The 21,534-nt window shown below is 38.0% G+C and overlaps 2 protein-coding genes across 2 annotated transcripts in view; both read left to right on the top strand.

Moving 5' to 3' along the window:
- The window catches only part of LOC114361223 (uncharacterized), an 18,821-nt gene extending 2,479 nt beyond the window's left edge, over window positions 1–16,342 (top strand). The window contains exons 2-7 of the mRNA XM_028316207.1: window positions 1,748–2,260; window positions 2,725–2,901; window positions 8,264–8,501; window positions 11,417–11,580; window positions 12,044–12,189; window positions 16,239–16,342. Coding sequence (XP_028172008.1) covers window positions 1,748–2,260; window positions 2,725–2,901; window positions 8,264–8,501; window positions 11,417–11,580; window positions 12,044–12,189; window positions 16,239–16,342 — 1,342 coding nt within the window. The remainder of the gene's footprint in view (window positions 1–1,747; window positions 2,261–2,724; window positions 2,902–8,263; window positions 8,502–11,416; window positions 11,581–12,043; window positions 12,190–16,238) is intronic.
- LOC114361234 (uncharacterized) lies at window positions 738–1,371 on the top strand. Its single transcript, XM_028316219.1, has 2 exons — window positions 738–928; window positions 973–1,371. Exons 1-2 carry the CDS (start codon window positions 903–905, stop codon window positions 1,343–1,345), a joined length of 399 nt encoding a protein of 132 aa, XP_028172020.1. The 5' UTR covers window positions 738–902; the 3' UTR covers window positions 1,346–1,371.
- Window positions 16,343–21,534: the final 5,192 nt, after the last annotated feature.

Below are 21,534 nucleotides of genomic sequence, written 5' to 3'. Positions count from 1 at the left end.
ACATTCAACTCACAGATTAAAGAGTATTCAACTGTGTATTCAACAGGGTGCGGAAACTTCCATACTACGGTCCTCCAAGTGAAACTTGCTTCCAAACAGCGACATCGGTGGATAAATTCAAATACTTTTTAACTACCCTAAAACGCTCTAGATGTCGCTGCTCCTGTTTCCTTCATATTTTCATTTTTTTCTTAATTAAAATATATTTGAGAATATTGTTAATTACATTGTGAAAACTTTTTTTAAAATGAAATTAATTTGTTTTAATTTTAAACTGAACGGTGACATTTTTTGTTATAATTTACATAATAGAGTAGTAGAAATTACTATTTAAGATAAATGGTAACTTTGTTTTTCCTCCAAAATGGCCGGTGTTGTTTTTGCTATGTTAAATGCATTTAAAGGCACTGGGTCTCTATCAGAAGGAACTCTAGGGGTGGAATCTCCATTGGCGTGGGTTAGCGGGCAAGGAGATAATATGTTAGATGGTTGACAATCACTTTCCCTACAATTTAACGTTCCACCAAACTCAACACGCTTTCAAAGATAACCTCGCAGCCGCTTGCTCACACTTGACATGACAAAACTGATTGACAGTTACCTTTTTCTGCGCATTAGTCGGGTGTTACGTTTAGGAATCACAAACCTTCCGCTCTACAGATTTATACAGATAACATAATATTAAGATTGGTACTATTTATAATCATCAATAATAATTTGCAGCATCTGTGTCCGGCGCCGACACGGCCAGCCTGACTATCGCACGGCCTCTTGCGCTTAGTCCAGGGTTTGTCCATCTGTAAACATTCAATTTCTCATTATTACAGCTCGTCCATTCCTGACTACAGAGCGTGCGAATATCAGATCGTAGAATCACAATAAATACAGCTGATCAGGGCGTGATGACCCTCGATCAGGAAACCAAAACATTACAGCTGGCCCGGGCGTCAGGCCCGACCAGGAAACCAAAACATTACAGCTGGCCCGGGCGTCAGGCCCGACCAGGAAACCAAAACATTACAGCTGGCCCGGGCGTGAGGCACCTTCGACCAGGAAACCAAAACATTACAGCTGGCCCGGGCGTCAGGCCCGACCAGGAAACCAGAGTTTAGGTAACATGGCCCGATGCGCAAAGCTTAAGCCAAGGCTCCTTCAACCAGTTACCTCAAACCCAACTACCACTATTACTGCTGATCCAGGCATGCAGCCGTGCGACCAGGAAACCAAAGCATTACAGCTGGCCCGGGGTGAGGCCCCGTCGACCAGGAAACCAAAACATTGCAGCTGGCCCGGGGTGAGGCCCCGTCGACCAGGAAACCAAAACATTACAGCTGGCCCGGGGTGAGGCCCCGTCGACCAGGAAACCAAAACATTACATCAGCGTGTCCCGGGCGTAAACAGCCCGTTCAACCACGGCAACAGGGTGGCCCGGGCGCCCTTGGCCCGGCCCCCTCAACTCACTCAAAGGCCCTTCGAGTTTACGTCAATCACAATAATTTCCGGCAACCTGCACCAACTCTCAATGTCTGAGTCAGCATCCTCCATGTAAAACTTGATGAGTTGCGTAGCGTAGGTGTGCATGCTGAAAGATTTATCTCCTTTGAATAGTGCCCTTCGAATCCCACTTCTGATAAAGGCACTGGGTCTCTATCAGAAGGAACTCTAGGGGTGGAATCTCCATTNAGTTTATTGATATCTTATATACTTTAGAAATAATCGAGTGAGATCACTTATCGTTTCCACCCTGTAGAGCTCTAAATCGCAAAACAATCAAAGATCACTATCCTTTGCCCAGAGTAGAAGATCAGTTAGACCTTCTTTCGGGGCATAAATTCTTCATTACTCTTGACCTGGCGTCCGGTTATTACCAGATTCCTATAAAAGAAGACTCTAGACACAAAACTGCATTTGTTACTCCAGATGGACAATTCGAGTACCTTAGAATGCCGTTTGGTCTCGTCAACGCACCATCCGTATTTCAAAGGACCATCAACAAAATTTTAGCAGAAGCTAAAATTAAATGTGCAATGGTATATATGGATGATGTGTTGATCCCAGCACATGACTTCGCCGAAGGCTTAACACGTCTTCAAGAGGTTTTAGACTTGCTACGTGCTGGGGGACTGACACTAAAGATGTCAAAATGTTACTTCTTTTATGAAAAGATTGATTATCTTGGATTTGAAGTAGGTTCGGATGGAATTCGTCCTGGCCTACGCAAAACCGAAGCCACATTTCACAGCCTCAGAACCAGCATGAGGTTCGTCAGTTTATCGGATTGGCTAGTTTCTTTAGACGATTTGTTCAGGATTTTTCAATTATTGCGAGCCCTTTGACTGATTTATTAAAGAAAAACTCCCCGTGGCAATGGACCGATAGGCAAGATCATGCCTTTCAAACTTTGAAAAATGCTTTGGTCCAACGCCCTATATTAGCATTGTACGACCCATCTCTACCTACAGAGTTGCACACTGATGCTAGCAAGATAGGCGTTGCTGGCATAATTTTCCAAAGAAATGCTGAGGGCATATTAAGACCAATATCTTTCTATAGTCGTAAAACTACATCAGATGAGCAAAAGATGCATTCTTTTGAACTTGAAACATTGGCAGTCATAGCATCTTTATCTAGGTTTAGAGTTTATTTACTTGGCATACCTTTCAAGATCTACACGGACTGCAATGCATTACGTACTACAATGACAAAACGTGACTTGATCCCCAGGATAGCAAGATGGTGGGTGCAACTGCAGGAGTTCGACTGTAGATTCGAATATAGACCGGGAGCCCGTATGGCACACGTAGACGCATTGAGCCGAAACCCAGTTGCACCCGCTATCTCTGAAACGCATGTCTTGGATGTGTTAGTTGTAGAAAAGGACGATTGGATTAGTACTGTACAGTTAGCGGATGATGAAATTAATTCCATCAAAAATATTCTTTCTAATCCCGAATCTGACAAAATTCAGGATGTATTGAATAACTATTCTTTAAAAGACAATCGCGTTTATCGCAAAGTTAATGACGAACTTCGATGGGTCGTCCCTAAATCTGTAAGGTGGCAAATACTAAAAATGAACCATGACGATGTAGGGCACTTCGGGTTTGAAAAAACACTGTCTCGCATAAAATAATCTTATTGGTTCCCTAAGTTACGCCGCTTTGTAAAAAAGTACGTTTCTGCCTGCTTGGAGTGTGCTTATCATAAGGCACAAGGTGGGCCTCGTGCCGGTGAGTTACACCCTATTTCCAGATTGGAAATCCCTTTTCACACTATTCATGCCGATCATTTAGGTCCTTTTGTACGGAGTAAAAGGGGAAATTCCTACTTATTGGTCATTGTAGATGGCTTCACAAAATTCATAAATATAACCCCCGTGCGAAATACAAAAGCAATTACTACAGTAAGGGTCTTCCGGGAACATATTAGTTATTTCGGGACTCCTACACGGCTTATAACTGATCAAGGGTCCTGTTTTACTTCGCAAATATTCAAGAAGTTTGTTAAAACGACAGGCATAAAACATATACTCAATGCGGTAGCTTCACCTAGAGCGAACGGCCAGGTGGAAAGGTTCAATAGAACCATACTGGATGCTCTTGCCACTAAATCCCATGGTAAGGATGATAAAACTTGGGATGAGTATATCCCTGATATACAAATCGGTATGAACACAGCGATTCATAGCACCACAAAAAAAAGTCCTTCTGAACTTTTATTTGGATACAAACTAATAAATACTTCTGAAGCAATTCTTAGTGACGTAATTAACGATACTCTTCATGTAACTTCAGCAGAAGAATTGCCAGGTTTGCGACAGGTCGCTGGGGAAAGAATAAGGGAACAGCAGGCGAAAGATAAATTAAGGTTTGATAAAACTAGGAAAAGTGGACAGACATATAAAGAAGGACAATTAGTTCGTGTTGAACGGATTGTTAACTGTAATGATGGTAAATCAAAAAAACTAGTAGCAAAATATCAAGGCCCGTACCGCATTATTAAAATACTCCCAAACGATAGGTTTCTCATAGAGGATACACCACTAACTAAAAAGAATAATCGCCGTTATGAAGCCATAGTTGCAATAGACAAAATTCAACCTTGGTTAACATTCTCCACTAACTTTGATAGTAGCGATAATGAAAGCAGTAATGAGGATGAAAATAATTCTATAGAGCTCAACTCTAGAAATCGTAATGATAACGTTGATGTAAACATGAATGATGCGACTGAGAATGATGATCATAATGTTACTAGTAATAACAACGACGTCATTGATAGTGATAATACTATTGTTGATAATAACAGGATAAGTGACAATGTACAAAGATAATTAATGAATGTATATAAATCGTTCGTTTCATTTCATTTTCAAAGACGTCCANATAATATTATAAATGGCATCGGAAAGCTGCTCTCCCGCAACACAATAATTGGTATCGGAAAGCTGTAATGCTTTGAACAGGAAACGAATTTTCAAAAGGCAATCTGTTAGAATACAAAGATACAATTTAATCATGTAAATATGAAAAAAGTCGTATGTCGTATTTTGTTTATGTGGAAAAATTCCGCAGTTCTAAAGATAATTTGAAGGAACGGTGAAAATTTCGGTGCCACATATCGATAGAGGCTGTCGTGCGTGATATTTTGAATATTACAAGCGATTAATTTTTTTGTACACCCACACACACCACACAAGTTTGTAGTTAAGTAGTTATCAAAACCGCCATATGAAGAGTTTGTTCCTAACTCACTACCTAAGGCTGTTTCCGTATTTTTAAAGCTCTTAGTCATAGCGAAATGCTCGCACGAGCGACAGCGACAAATAAGACTTGAAAATACGAAAACGGCGCAAGAAAATGCTGTAATATAGAATGTCTTCATCATTCCAGGTTATATTGACTCAAGAAAATAAAATGCAAGTATTTATTCACCTCCATTAGAATATCAAATGAGAATTCAGTTAATTTAAGTCATCCAATACTTTAATGTACAGTTGTACAAAATGAAAATCCATTCGCAAACACCGTTAACTATGAAATCAAATCATCAGTATGAAGTTACTTCTAAAACGTAAACAACTGTAATTACTTTTGAATGTTAACGCTTCTGAATGTTAATTAACGCAAGTTGACTTGCAGTGAGTAGGTATTAAATTCGAGGGTATCTAACACATTGCCTTAATTTGGCTTGCAACCGCACTAATTAAACTAGACTTACGGAAAACTTTTCATGATAGATCTTTCAATCCAATCCTTTTTGAACTACCGCTTATTTAAAGTTCAACGTGTAACTTTTACTACAAATTTTATGGCGTTAATGAACTCATTTCTTAAGAAGTTATTATAAAATGCCTTTATATTGTCTATGACCTTATTAGGTAGATATTATTCTTTATTATTCAAAACGTTTCGCACTGCGTTCAAGGCATTTGGTTTAACGATCCGGAACCGTGTTGTTACAAAAATGGATCAAAATTATTCAATGTTATTTGAAATAGAATTCAATTACTCATTTTAATTTTCTTATAATTATAACTAGGCCATATTGTTTTCAAAACGTTTTCCAAGAGATTACTTGATATAATGTAAACAGAATTTTGGCTTTCATTCTCAAGTTAAGTATTCGGACAAGTTAAACGAAGATAATCCCTGTTCGGGATCTCCGTCAACAACAGTCACTAAACTTTTACCTACCGTGCAAAATAAAAAAACTTGTATTAGATCATCGTATTGTGATTTGCCTGTCATTGAAACTTGAATTGAGATTGAATACTTTAATATGTTTCGAATAATTTAGTATAAAGAGGTAAAAAGTTTGATGTTTGATTTTGAATTGTCTTCTGTCAATACCAGAACAGTCACAATAACCTGTATGGCTATGATTAGATTCAATCGTTTTGTCTGTACATTAACGCAAAATATGCTAAGTAGTGTTGTAAAGGTGGTGATATCTACTTTTGGTTCTAAACATTTGATGACTAAAAACTCAGGTGCAGCTACAATAACTAAAGCAAACTCAATGAGGAAGAATGAGTTAAGAACCACCCCGTAAGTATAAATCAAACGGGCTATACCAATACCAGTTCATTACATTATCTCTGCCCCGGTTCCGTATCAGTGTTTGCCTTTACCACTGAAATATTCAGATCCAGATCGTACAACAGACCTATTTGTATTCTACTCTTGTAATAATCCCAATGACATTATAATCTACATTGCTAATAAATGCACAGAATAGCGAATGGGAAATTGGAACAAAACAATCTTAATTCGTTTCAAGTTTTGACGTTCACAATAATATAACATCGTCGATGGCGCGCAAAAGGCGAATAAAACAACTGTGGCTTAAGTAATTGATTTGCAGACATTAGGTCTGCATACTTAAAAAAAGCTTTATTTAAACATGAGATACAAAAAAGGTTTAATACAACTGTTTCAGGATTATGACGTGTAAGCACTGATATTAAAACTCTATTCTGCCACTTGCTTCTCTAGTTAAGTGGACCAGTGGACCACTGCCGATAAGGTACCACCCAACTACTCACTCAGTCACTGTCGACAGCCACTTTCAAAAGGTTTACAAAGTGTGTATTGCTGTGAGCCAGGCACGGTTTAAAACAATAAGAACTAGCACAGCTCAACTCGTGGACTCGGCAAAACGATTCCTAGTAAATCGGCTTAATTCTTCTATCTCACTCACGCCACCATCACAGTTGAATATGAGACACAATGCCTATATTGGATTGTGTTTGAAAGGAATCTCGTAAACCTATTTTAGATTTATTTACTTGTTGCAGCGACGCAAGTGCAATAGTCATAACAAACATTTTTATATGTAGTGATGTGTAGTTTATACATAAGTTTTGCAATAAAATTTAAATAAAAATAATCTGTTTTGTTTTGTAAATACACCCAAAGTCCATAAACATACTTGCTGCCCTTAACATATTTTTTATGATATTAGTTTATGCAGATTAAGGTACTCTCCCTGTAAGTTTAATCCCATCAAAAACAATACTTGTCAAAAAAACCAAGTCTCGCAACTCAGTTGTTCTACGGTAAAAAGTTGTGAGATCCATGTAATACCAAGTCCAGGCCAGGAAATCTTTAACGTTTTACATAAATTATTGACTTGGCCATCGCACTAAATAATTTAATTTACACGTGTTTTCATGCGATGGCCAAGTCAATATACAGTGTGAGTCACGTTAAAGTGTACATATGAAAATAGATGAAACTAGACCTATTTTTATCGACAAAAAAGAGGTCAAAAAATTTTTGAGATTTTTTTTTAATTTTTTATAGAATTTTTTTTCTTCCAATTACTTATTGTAAAGAAAACGTAATAACTTTTAAACTAAGCGGTATATCTTGATAAAATAAAAACTGTAATAATGCTAAATAACAGGCAATACTAAANCAGCCTTCTAGTTTTATCCACAACGAAGTTACAGGCGGTCGAAAATGGCCTGAATTGCTTCGAGAAAAGGATGGTACGGCCGTGCCGCTTTTTTGCTCGACTTGGTGGGGGCACTGCCGTGCCCCCAGATTCGAGCTTTATCACTTCTCGAAACAAAGTTCTCGGCCGAACACTGGAAAGTCATTAAATCAATCTCTTCATTTTAAGATTGTCATAATTTGAAGGATTTGTCATACTGGATGCATTCTGCGGTCTGCGGTCTGCGGTCAGGTCAGCTTGAAGCGAACGATGCCCGCATCATGGATGAACAATGTTGGTCAAGGCCATCGGTCAGCGGTCTGGGCAATACAATTTGTCAGCGGTTATGACAAATTTGCGTTCATTGCTCGTCACGATCAGACCTACAATCTACATACAAAATTTATATAGACCGACCGCAGACCGCTGAACGCATCCAGTGTGTCAAAACCTTGAATGTTTCGTAACTATAGGTACCTACTGACACGAAAGCGCTTTGGTAGTAATGGCTCGGAAACTTAATCCCAAAATTGAAAATGGATTTTAACGACAGAGGAAAATATTTTATGAAAATGAAGTTCTTGATTACAATTTTATGTAGTTTTTACTCAGCGATAAAATGATTCAGTGCCAAAATCAAAGTGATTTTCTTTTAACCGATTTTTTATTTTTTACCATATCCAAGTACACGGTTGTGTACACACATTAGGTACATACAGTTATACACAGTGCAGTGAGTGCTGTCCACAACATTTTTTGGTGTCAGAAGTGTAGTTACAATGATTAGCCGTGCATAATCACGTAATAAAGGTGCCCCCATCAGCAACGTCGTCGTCGAGAGCCTCGTCCGCAACCGTGCGGGCACAGAAGCTCGAGGCGGAGGTGCAATACCTCCGTCTCATCGAGGAGTTCGATGTACAAAACGGGAGGAGTTGGCGGTAGTTGAAGCTGAATACGCAATAGAAAAGACGGTAGCTGAAGCTGAATACCAGACACATTTGGCAGTCCTGGAGGCCAAGGATGCTCGCAGCCGCGTTCCAGCCGTGGCCAGCGAACGTAGCGTGAGTGATTGGATGAAAGCAACCGTCCTTAGTCAACAAGGGCAAAATAACAAAGAGACTTTCCGACATGAACCCGACGCGCCTTCACTTGCCGAGGCGGAGGGCACATCGGCGACGTTTCATAATCATGTCCTTACTGTTCAGGGCGCCCCTCCCATCAAATTTCCTTTTATAAATGTAGAAAATTTAACGAAAATTCATTTTTAGTTCTTTTGTGGCATATCTTTTGTGAAGACAAACAATATCTTAAATTAATTTATTACCTAGGCCAACGAATTAGCCTGGCCAACCAGCGTGGGCCGTGGCAATGTGGCTAGCCTTCTGGACACCTTACCCCAAGGCAGTGATTTAAACGAATATTTCTATTTATAAGGCTTGTAAGTATTTTTGTATTTTCAATTTAATGTAGCTTTAGCTTAGTTAAATATGTAGTTGTAATTGTATTATTTACTTAATTTATCTAATATTTTAATAAAGTTGTATATTACTTTTCAGTAAATCTTGAAATAAAGAGATGATTACACTTTTAAAGTGAATTGTTTTTTTTTTTATATTCCTTATACATATATTTTCTTTGTAATATTCAGAAAATATTTAGAAAGGATAGATACTTTGGAATAATTCTTTTTTGTTAAAAGGGAATTAAATAAACTAACGATATTGACTGGCTCTCATTTTGGTCGACGGATCAGCCTGGCTATACAACGTGACATTGCTGCCACCCTTTTGGGCACCATTCTCGTCTGCGGCGCTAGGGACGATGTATTTTTTAATGTTAAGTAGAAGTTAAAGTTTAGATATTAAGTAATTTAATTTCAACAAATATGAAAAAAAATATTGTCGCTCCATTTTGGATGGTGAACATTCTAACGTCTATTGTAAGAAGCCGCGTATAGTAAATAAACAGGAACAGTCTAATTTCATCGCTTTCAACATCTGAGATAGGTACATAATAGGAAGGGTTCGTTCAAAATATTCGTTTGCTATTAACAATTCAATTGTATGCTTGCCGAGTCCCGTTGAGAATATTGAATAGAGAATCATCTTTCCTGCCACGCACGCATTAGTGCTCTCAGTACTTCCAAATATTGTTGAGGGTATTTGTGTTGAAATATGGATGCGGTAATAAAAAAAAGCAAATATTGCGTGGTCTGCCCGCAGGGATTGAGCGGCATGCCGATCACGTCTGCGCGGCATCACAGCTCGACTCATACACTCGCAGATACTTTACCCACTCTAAACTGTTAGCGCTTATGAGTTTTACACAAGTTCATAACAGCTTCTTTTTGTTATAGGCTCAAGTTCTGCCCTCTTGCGGAATGTTAACGATACGGTGTTTAAGCCGGGGACGGTATTGTGAAACCTGATACTTATTTGATTGCTAAGCGATACTTTAAAAGGTTACACGAGTAATGCAATTTGAGATAAGCGTAATTCATTGATTTTCTTCTAAATTCGGGATCGTGACGACAATACCAGTAAAGATTCAGCCAAACCAAGGTGTTCAACAGTGGCGATCAGACGTCATGTATAAATTTTAAGCAACGTGTTCATATCAACGCGTCCTTTGATTGGTCGCAGCATTCGGTGTAGGGTTTGCAGGCAGCGGTGGCGATCAGACTGCGCTTGTCGCTTTGACTTTTAAAATGGTGGATACGGAAAAAAATGATTACCTAAGTATTATTAAATGGTACTTCATTGCGATTATAAATAGTTAAAAGTAGTAATTAATAGAAAAAAAGACCAGGTGTGAGACGAAATAGGAAGGAAACTTGAAAGATGATTAGACTTATTTTCAAAACTATCGCACACAATTTAAGAATCGGATTTTCGACTGTAAGTTCGATTATAAAAGAAGTGTGCATAGTCATTTGGCAAAAATTACAGCCAATATACCTGCCTGAGCCGACAGAAGAAATCTGGGAAGCCTCTGTACGATAGTTCAAGAATCTTTGGGGGTTTCCAAATTGCTTGGGCACCATTGATGGCAAACACCTTACCATCAAATTCCCGAAGAACAATGGCTCAGACCACTTTTCATGTTTAAACATTATAAATTCATTACGGTCCATGTTGGGGCTCACGGGACAAACAACGAAGACTGTATTTTTGAAGAATCAGCTGCAGAACGTCGCTTAGAACAGCGTACAATGAACGTCCCAGCAAAGATTGCCGGGTTGCCAAGAATTACCTGCCATGTGTACTAAGATTAAGGATTTCCTTTAAGCTCATACTTGCGCCCTTTCCCAAATCGGCTATCAAGAGACGACCTCAGATTGACTAAATTATTCGACTCTGTAGACCAAGGAGAGTTGTCGAAAATGCTTTCGGTATGCTAGATCAAAAATCGCGATGTTTTTACATACCTATGTTAGCAAAAAGGTCGAAACTCACGACAAATTGTTAAAGCTGCATGCGTTTTGCACAACTATTTAAGATCAAATCGTCAAAACGACTATACTATGACAACACTCTGCTGGCAGAAACAAATGTACAGCCAATTGCCTTTATGGCAATGCAAAGTATAAGTATAATATATACTCTTTTTAAATCCATTTCAATCAAATAAAAACTATGACTGCTGGAAAGTAAGTGCTGCACACTTACTTTCCAAAGACAAGAAAGATTTCAATACTAATAAAACGATCGAGAAAATATAATAAAGGTTTGAGTTTTCGTCTTACAAATACTTTATTGAAATAATTATTTTAAAACAACTTATTTCTGTTGAAATTATTACAGATAGATAGGTAATCATGTTATTGCAAACGCAAAAAACAAGAAAATAAAAATTCACAAAAGGACCGGCGGAATTTATAAGGCAGTCTTATCAGTTGACCTCAAGAGATGTTTCATTGTAGTGATACTTCAATCACAGTTATATCAGTGCAGTCAATATATGAGTGAATGCTCAGGGAAAGAGAAGATCTCGGACGGCGCCCGGCTTAGTCAAGCGCACGTCAGGATCTGTGACATGGGAGGACGTAGTGGAGTCCGCAGAGCAGCCCTACAACAGAGGTTGCAGCTGGAGGAAGTCTACATTCACTTCAGGGGTCGAGAGGAGGACCTCAGATGGCGCGTAAGTGGACGCTGGTCCGGATTCGTGATGTTGGTCAGGATTGCTGGCTGACCTTACAAAACATAATAATAATTAGAGATAACTTGGGGTCCTTTTATAAGGAACTGGCAAAGAGACTCACAGAGGTGACGACGAGATAAAGACTGGCAGTTATTTTGGTCAACGAATAAGCCTGGCCATGCAATGTGGCAATGCTGCCAGCCTTTTAGCCACCATTCCCGACTGCGGCGCTGGGGGTGATATATTTTTAATTTTGTAAATATTTTGTAATGGCAAGCCTCTGATATCATTTCCATATCTAGATCCCGTTCTTCTGATAGTGAAAGTTTTATAAAACATGTAGAATCAAAAATCAGTGACGGCGACATCAAAGGTGCTACGCGTATTTTGTTCTCCGACGATCTTATAGCCCCTAACACCCCTGATACCCTCTCGGCCCTTAAAAGCAAACATCCACTTTCAGCAACCACAGTATACCCGGATCAACCAGATCCTACACAGTTGTGCCTCCAGACGACACCAGAAGCGTTATGGGGTGCAATCAATTCCTTTGCGAGTGGTTCTGCGGGCGGCTTGGATGGCCTTACTCCACAGAATCTCAAAGACCTAGTAAGTGCTAACTCTGGCGAAGCCGGTACTATCCTCCTGAAGGAGTTAGTTGCACTGACAAATTTGATGATATCTGGTGGCGTCAACCCACAATTCATAAATATTTTATACGGAGCCAGTCTCTGTGCCCTTAAAAAAAAGGATGGTGGCATTCGACCCATTGCCGTTGGCTCAACTCTGAGACGACTAGCCGTCAGCTGTAGGGCTGTTTCCGATAGCCTAGCAGCTTCTTTTGAACCTGTCCAGCTGGGTTTTGTAACATAATTATATTTATTATAATTAATTTCTAAAGTTTAGATATTAAGTAATTTTAAGTTTTTGTTTCTTGTTCGATGATAAACGGTAGAGTCATCATTATATGTATGTACACAGCTTTTCATTGAATTTATTTCAATGTATGATAAGTCTACAAAATACAGATAATAATATTAGTAACACAGTATTACTATCTTTATTTTGTATACTCATTTTGTATATTTGTTATCTTTTTAGTAAACTAAGGTAAGCCGTGCTTCTTCTTCTTCCTTAGAAAATATTATTCGATTTTAACCACCTCTGTCCTAACGGCAGGGTTTTTGTTTAAACGTCTAAAGGCTTGTTACTGAGACATGTCGAAATCAATATTCACTGTGGTTGTTAAGGCGTTTAGTCTTCCATTGAGCTCTCTGGCCTTTGACAAGCAAGTAGTTTGGAGCGAGGAAAGTCGATTATAAATGCTACGATTTCAGTGACATTAAAATTCAAAATACAAAATACCAATATTGTTGAATGCGCCATTCAATAAGTATTTCTGTAGTTTCAGGTGAATTGGCAAACGGCTTTTTAAGCTGAATTAAGATGCTTTGGAATGGAATGAAGAACACGGGGAATAAAGAAACTAAAACTTTAGAGCTAATACGGTGTGGCGGTGTACCACATTTTAATATAATATTGTGTTTATTTATTTATGTTTAAGATTCTATTGTCTTCTCCCAAGGACAAGATAAAAGATGGAAAAAAGACATAGACAAAAGTCATTAATGGTTGCCGAGAATACCAACCAAGATTTAAAATTGATTAGTTGTTTTTGACAGTTCTTAAAACGAAAGACTCGAAATTTTTCAGTTAATGGATGACCAAAATTTTATCAGAATGTAACCATAGATTGTAACCGATTAACTTGCTCAACGCGAATTTCATTCTCAAAGCCTGCGTTTCACTAAAATCTCTCTGAGAAAGCTAGTTGTGCACACAACTACAACTTTTTTTTCGGAAATGATTAAGACTTTGACATTTTACAATACCTACGTATAATCATTTCTTTTTCTACTTGAAAATTATATCAAAATTATGTGAAACATTTGCAATTTCCATTTAAAACCCAGTTCTCCAAAAAAAGTGCTTATGAGTTTTTTAGTGATTTATTACTACTACACTCGCGAGCAAAAGTATGGAATCACTTACATGAAGTTATTTCCACGCGATCTTGTGTACTAACGCATTTGTTAGGAACAAAAAAAGTGGCACCATTTTAAAGATTAAACTTTTATCTTTAAATTGATACCAAGTTTATTTAAATCACACCAGTATTTAAAAAGATATCCCGGCTGATGTGAAGAAGTAACGAAAAAGACATGTATGAACTGTTTGATACGTCGCGAGTTGCGGCCTATTTACCCCCTATAAAAGCACGCGTTTTCGGATTTTTGCTTTCACACGTTGATTCATACACATCTCCGCTTCTTTTGACACTTTACCTGGGATTCTACACCTTGAGAAGTAGCACAAATCGTTGCACTANGTGAATAGGCCGCAACTCGCGACGTATCAAACAGTTCATACATGTCTTTTTCGTTACTTCTTCACATCAGCCGGGATATCTTTTTAAATACTGGTGTGATTTAAATGAATTTGGTATCAATTTAAAGATAAAAGTTTAATCTTTAAAATGCTGCCACTTTTTTGTTACTAACAAATTCGTTAGTACACAAGTTCGCGTGGAAACAACTTCATGTAACTGATTCCATAGTTTTGCTCGCGAGTGTAGATCATTTCCTAAAGCAAACATAAAATCCATATCGTTAGTGACAAAAATACTTTGACGACTTTCGATAAAACATGATGTGTATTTATAATCATGTTTTACCGAAAATACTAAGCACATTTGAAATAAAGAAATGAATTGAATTGTTTCTACTTTTCATGTGTATCGTATTTGTTTTTTATTTCTTCCAAATATTGTAAGTATTCCATATTTTCCTTTCAAACTTTTCTCATTACAAACAAGTTAGAAATACCTATCTATATCTATACAGAGAGCTCAGCGAATGTTGACTCAATGTTGAGATATACCAGCAAACATAGCCTGCAAATAACGTTTTCGTCCGTTATTGTTGTTTGTAATGCCAACTTTTGCCTTTTTTGCTTTTCCTTCAACAAAAGTATGTCAAGTTTTCGCAGAACCAACTTAAAGCAGTCGCCACACTGAAGTTGTTTTAACTCTCTGGAATCATATTAAGTCCAGGAGTATTATGAGCACTTACATCTTATTTAAATTTCATACTTCCTCAGGGCGCACAGTGGAGGTCAATTAAACAAAAATACCTGGCATTTTGCCTGCAAATTCGCTCGCTTAGATTTCGGTTAAAAAACTGTAGCGAATTCTTCATGCTCTGGATATTCTAGATAAAAGAAGCGGCCTGTCGCATTCTTCAACGATACTTTTGCTAAGATCTTATGATCACTACAAAGGCTTCTCCTTTCCCGGTTATTCCCAGTCACCCCCACCGGCATCGACCCCACTGCACACTGGGGGCAACTGGGAATTCGTAAAAAATAATGTTCATACTTTCATACTTAATTCTACACTATAGAAGCGATGAGAACGCGCTACTACTAACACTCTACACAGCAGCGCGATTGTATCGATGCAAACGCTCGACCGTGTCGCACGACATCGAGGAGAGAACGGCGTCTCAAGTAGGATAGGGTTGTAGTCTGGGACGTTTCAAAATTATACTCCCAGTAGCCTCTTCAATGGAGGCACCGGGGGCAACTGGGACATTCTTTTTTACGAATTCCCAGTTACCTCCAGTGGGGGCGATGCCGGTGGGAGCGACTGGGAATAACCGTCTTTTCCTGAGTTGATTAATATGCTTCAAACTGGATATTGTTAACAAGATATTATAATGTACTAGCGGCCGCCCGCGACTTCGTACGCGTAGATCCCGTTTTACCCCCTTCATCTATCTTACGCGGTTTAGATTTTTTCATACAAATGTTTTTTCCCGCTAACTCCCGTTCCCGTGGGAGTTTTGCTATATCCTGTTGTAACTAAGCTTTCAGTTTACTAAGGTACCTGCATGCCAAATTTCAAGCGTCTATCTTACGCGGTTTAGATTTTTTCATACAAATGTTTTTTTCCGCTAACTCCCGTTCCCGTGGGAGTTTTGCTATATCCTGTTGTAACTAAGCTTTAAATTTACTAAGGTACCTGCATGCCAAATTTCAAGCGTCTAACTTAAGCGGTTTAGATTTTTCTAACTAAAGGATTTTCCTGCTAATTCCCGTTCCCGTAGGAATTTCGGGAATACCTTTCTTAGTGAATCTCTACGGTACCTAAGCTACGTCCCTTCCAAATTTGAAGTGCCTACGTGTAGCCGTTTAGGCTGTGCGTTGATCTGTCACTAAGTCAGTCAGTTTCTCCCTCTATTGTATATTTAGATTAACAAGATTTTGCTTTTCAACAAATTAACTAATACCCCTTATGAGTTGCTTTCGTGGCCTAATATTCCTGTATACTTTGAATATTACAAAATATTGATTTACCAGATGACAAGATTCTGTATTAGACGATTTTATATCTCGTCATTTGTATCTGAATGGATAATTGCATTAGCACTTTAATCGTCAACTTCTTCTTTAAATACCTTGTGAGTCTACTTGCAAGTCTAGATCATAATAATGATACACTGTACTTCAGACAATCGCAGTAATACAAAATCTTGAGAACAAGTCGATTCTTATTACATTACATATACCTATTTATTTATTTTTCTGTTTCTTTTCAGACACAGTACTTAAGGAAAAGTCGAGTATGCTGCCTCAGGTGTTAATATTTGAAAGGCAAAATGATATGTGGCCTAACCCGAACTCTGAGGTGACATTTTATTGATTTCAGATCATAGTTCCGGTAAAATGCAGACGAGGATTACTGCCTGTGTGATGTGCTGCACATCAGAAATAGTTGATAGAACAGCTTCTTCACCAAAATATTACATTCAAAATAAAAATCTGCCCAAATGAGGGTTTTCGCGATTGAAAAATCCGCCAGATAGCAATACTTTTGACATGACATTGACAGATATGTCAAAATCCACCAATCACGCAGCAGTCAGACCCCACATGCACGTCCCGCCATCTGGCGGATTTTTCAATCGCGAAAACCCTCATTGTAAAATAATTAGGTGATGTAACACCACAAAGTTGTGACAATCAAGGCTGAATGATTAAACTGGCTGACCTTACAAAACTGCCTCTCTGGGTGGTAAAAATGGCAAGTCACCGAGGACAGGTCTCGTAGCACCCAACTCAGGTTATTTTTTACATTTTGCCCCTCACGGAACAACTTTAGCAGTGTAATCTTCTAGAATGTTTAAAAGTACAATTTCTCTTAGATTCTGAGACTGCATTTTGTCAGCAGAAGTGTTTCTTGAACTTTTGAAATGCAAATGTTTATTGATCAAATTGTTTTTAAATGTAGTTCTAATAAAAAATCAAATTGAAGATAGTCTCAGGATGCCCATCATTAGCTCCATGCGATACCTATCTATCTTCTAAAAGGAAAACATTCGAAATCTGAAACATTAATGCTTTCATACTTACGAGTAATTCTGTTTTATGCACGTTGCATGCAATAAGCAATCCAAAACAAGACCCATGGCTGCATTTTGCCCAAATAGAAAGCAACGAAATATTATTATAAAGCCTGAGGACCTGAGGCTTTACAATCTTAATAAATAAAAAACTACATCATCGGAATCTGTTGACAATTTCAGAATACAGAATAAAGGAATTTATAATTACGTCGCCGAACATTTTCAATTGATTCACACGTTTGTGATGAAAACTTCATTTGAATTCTTTTACACGTAGAATGTTCGATTTTTTCTGGACAATACAATTTTCGATCTACGAGTATCATGTACATTTTATTACGTAACATGTAAATTATAGGAAGTTATGAACTACATAATGTGAATACTAGCCAGAGGTTGTTAAAACGGGCATAATAGGGGGATGAGCTAGGAGGAAGTTAGTAACTCACAGATCAGATATTACAGTACGTACATTATAACGTAGATAATATTTAATTTAAAACAAGGCAATAAAAGCTTTTCCGCCATTTTATTTTGCTTCAATATTTCGTCATCGGAATTATATCATGTCATTTTGCTTGGATTTTCCAATTAGTCTCCTCTCCAACCCGTACGGCAAGAGCGTTGCGAGTGTAAATTCTCCTCCCTGGTAGAATAAAGAGGATGGTTCTCCTGCAAGGGATAAGGCCTGATGGTGATGAGAAAACTGTTTTTACGGCTTTAGGAAGTCATTTGCCTCTCTCTACATTATCAGAATTTGATTATATTAGTGACCAAAACCAATGTGTATATCTAACACCATTTTAAAATCAATACTTTTTAACCGAATCTAATTATGAGCACCATTAATCAATAAATATTTAAAAGGATATTATTTGCATAATTAAAAACACACTACAATAAAACAATCGGAATCAAATCTAAACCAAAATAATAGGATCGTCGTTGGAATTCCTTTACTGCAGGGAAAAGGCGATATAGAAAAGATTACACCCCTTGTCGTATATCTATTTAACAAGGATATGGATTGAAGATTCACCCGAGAGGCATTAATCCCTTCTAAGTCAACCAAGTGCTTGTTTGCAGCGTTAGGTTTCCGTCTACGGACGGAAGAACCATAGCCGTGGAACCTCGCTATATACGTATGTAGATATGTTAGACAGATATCGTGATTTTACAATGTTAGGTTAACTTCGTTTCCCTAGCCTCAAAGCGTAGTTTGGAAAAGGGCTTAGCCGAGTAGTCTTTGTTTATACTAAGAGACGTGTGGGTCACGAGAGCGAGGCGGACAAGGAATGCCTGCAAGGCAAAAGGATGGTATACCAGTTGCTCGCACGGTATACTTACCTTGACTATGAATGCTCGCATCGTTATGCTCCGCAGCTTTGACGTCATACTTTACCCCCTTAGCTTTTAATAAAATTGATTTAAAACTCTAATGCCCGTTTTCACCATCAATTCCTAATTTTCAAGGATCTATGGTAACGAATAACAGGAATATTGTTTACATAGGGGTCACTTAAAAATTAGGGATTGATGGTGAAAACGAGCATAAAACTAACGTACACACGGCCGCATTGTTAACCATCCATTTTCGTTTTTGCTCTCGCTCTCATCAAATGGTGATTCTTTGCGATAGAACGAGATGACATGACTGGCAATGGGCAGTTAAGAGCGTTTACGCGAAGCGCGGCGTTTCAGGGGCATCATTGGAAATGATTCGCGCGCGGCGTTTTTTAATAGTTTTCAAATGTTTATAGCAAAACAATAACAATGAATTAAATATCGTTTCAAAGTAAATATTTTAAAGAAGATGTTGTTTTATTATATTAAGCTATTTTTATGTTGAATAAAGGAAGAATATTGGTGAAAAAATCACTTTGATTTTTGGGTATTTCACGTTCTTTTAATTTGTGATTTCTTATTGTAAAATGCTTAAATCTAAAAATTTTCTCAGATAACTATTTGCCTAAGGATCTATGCTATAGGATATAAATGTTTGTTAAATCGTTTTCACAGTATTTTTATAAAAATTTCAGCTTGTAAACTGACGCTAAAGTGGAAATTTACAAAACCTGTGTGGACTTATCTTGATAGAATTCTTAAATACTAAACTAATCGCAATATTTTCTCAATTAACTATTTAGACGACGAAATTGCCTAACTATTTATGCCTATAACATATTTGTAGTATTACTGGTTAATGATTGTAACGAGTTGAAAAAGTACTGTTTTTGCGCCAAACGGCGTAAACGCTCTTAACACACACTGTTGCCGATAGTACCTACGACTTTCATCACGATACATCGATCAATATTGGCAGTCTTCGCAATGGTCCTATCATGGTTGTTGAGCTTTGCGACAAAAATGCAGCCCACCGCATTGTCAATTCCTGCAATTGGTTGACGATGTTCGCGTCATTCACGTTTGCGTTAACGCTGTTAGACAATTTGCATCACCAAGCCACCGATGTTTACATTAAAATATTTCCTTAAATTTGAAAATTGTATCTACAATATGAAACTTTATTACGTGTTCTTTGCTGTCTTAAGGCATTACTTTCGCGACCACTACACAATCGAGTGCAATAAGTTTTGTACTGAGATATACAAACGACAACACATTATACTTATACACTTTTGTATCTTACACAGTCGCAATAAGTTTGATTTTACAACAAAATATGCAGTTTGATGTGCCGTTGACTGTACAAAGGTAGGAAGGCTGGCGAGACATTTCGACACGCTGCGCCCGGTTGCCACGATTTTATATAGCTTGGGGCGCATGCCGTAAACATTCTTGGGGACCCCCCTTCCGGAATAACTGCCGGCCCGTGGTATCCACCTACCCTCAATAACTATGTATTGCACCCAGAATTCCTTTTTGCACAATTAGTTTAATTGTCTGGCATTTATAACAGCACAGAACAAAAGGAAGTACGCTCCGTCAACAAGCTTCAAGAAATTATTCTAACACCATTCTCAGAAGTCGACGGCCTCTCCGCATTGAACAAGTTAATTCCTTGGATAAACGGGTATTATCAAATCAAAGATGAATATATTGTGTTCTATGAAAATGTAATTTATCTTTTTGTGTCAACATCTTTTAAGGGTACCATTAAAACAAACAAAGCAGTCACCCGCTTTGAAAGCCCAGTGGCATAGATAAAACGTGTGTCATATGAATACGAACGCAAAAAGCTTATCGTAGCATGTTCGAGACCAAAAAATATTTTGTTTAGATAGTTATTTAGGCTACAATATATTACTAAAACCATAATACTGTAAAATGGGATATCATATTTGAAATGAGGCGCTTTTTATCTCTGTTGACGGTCACCTGGCCTGGCGGCTCCCGTGCCATACTGCAGGGGCAGTAATTTATTATTATTTACCTACTTTGAGCGCTGTGGATTTTGAGTCAAAATAAAAGAAAATGAAATTCGGAAAAAATTAAACGTATTTTACAATTTCTCTAAAAAAATAGTACCTATTGCAAACCAGCGCTTCATGGCTGAATCATTCGTCTAGATCAGAACAAAATTCGAGGCTCTCTCCTAGGTCGTCCAGATCACCATCGTTCAAGAACTGCTTAGTTGTTCAAGCTTGCTAGATTTGTGTCTAGAACTAGTACGAATTACACAAATTAATAAAGTTGGGAATAAGAGAAACCACGCAAAGACCTGTTTATTATATCTTCTATGCTGCAAACTAATAGCCGAAGTTAGGCCGTGACTAAGTTTCTGGCGCACCCTGCGTGGGGCGAGCCTTAACGAGCAACTCACTCAAGGTTTTAGGCGGGTGCTGATTTATTTACCACTAGTGCCACAAGTAACATCTGTTCCGTGACAAGAGTGTCTAAATGATACTTTGAAGTTGTCAAATTATCGGGTTGCTAAGAAGAGATTGGGACCACGTGACCTGTGGCTCAAGTTTGCCAAGTCAGTGTAAGTTTTGGACGAAATTAATGTCGAAATACAAGCATAGCAAAGTGATGTTAAAACACTGAAGCAGTCACAACAATTGATACTCGTAGTATTTGTTATAATTGATATACTTTTATCAGTGTCACAGATAATTTTAAATTAAGTGAGTTTTGTTTATCATGGAACGGATACCCGTAGGCAACTGCAAGAGACTGGCTGCCAATACGATACTTGACAGCAGTCAACCCTTATGCTGTGATTTTCCTGAGAATTTCTCGCAAATTGCCGGACTCCTGATAGCTATTTGCTACGAGTAACAACTTAGCTTTTGCTATTATACCAAGAATTTCCCGTTATCGTATCGCTGCGAATATAGTCCTCGAATCACTAACAGCTCCACAAGCATTAGTGCAAGAATAATCGAAACCATAATCCTATTGCATCGAAATCCACTTATATTCCTAGTCGATATCTATCGAACAGCTAAAACCCTGCTAATTCAGCTTGAATGAAGTCTGTACTTTGAGTGATGTTAACGTTAGCCGTTTGTTTAGTTTCTGCACT

The sequence above is a fragment of the Ostrinia furnacalis genome, unplaced genomic scaffold (genome assembly GCF_004193835.3).
Source record: "Ostrinia furnacalis isolate ACB-3 unplaced genomic scaffold, ASM419383v2 OfSCF5472, whole genome shotgun sequence".
In the NCBI taxonomy this organism is placed as follows: Eukaryota; Metazoa; Arthropoda; class Insecta; order Lepidoptera; family Crambidae; genus Ostrinia; species Ostrinia furnacalis.
Note: the sequence above shows the minus strand (reverse complement) of the source record. Positions and strands in the feature narration are given on the sequence as shown.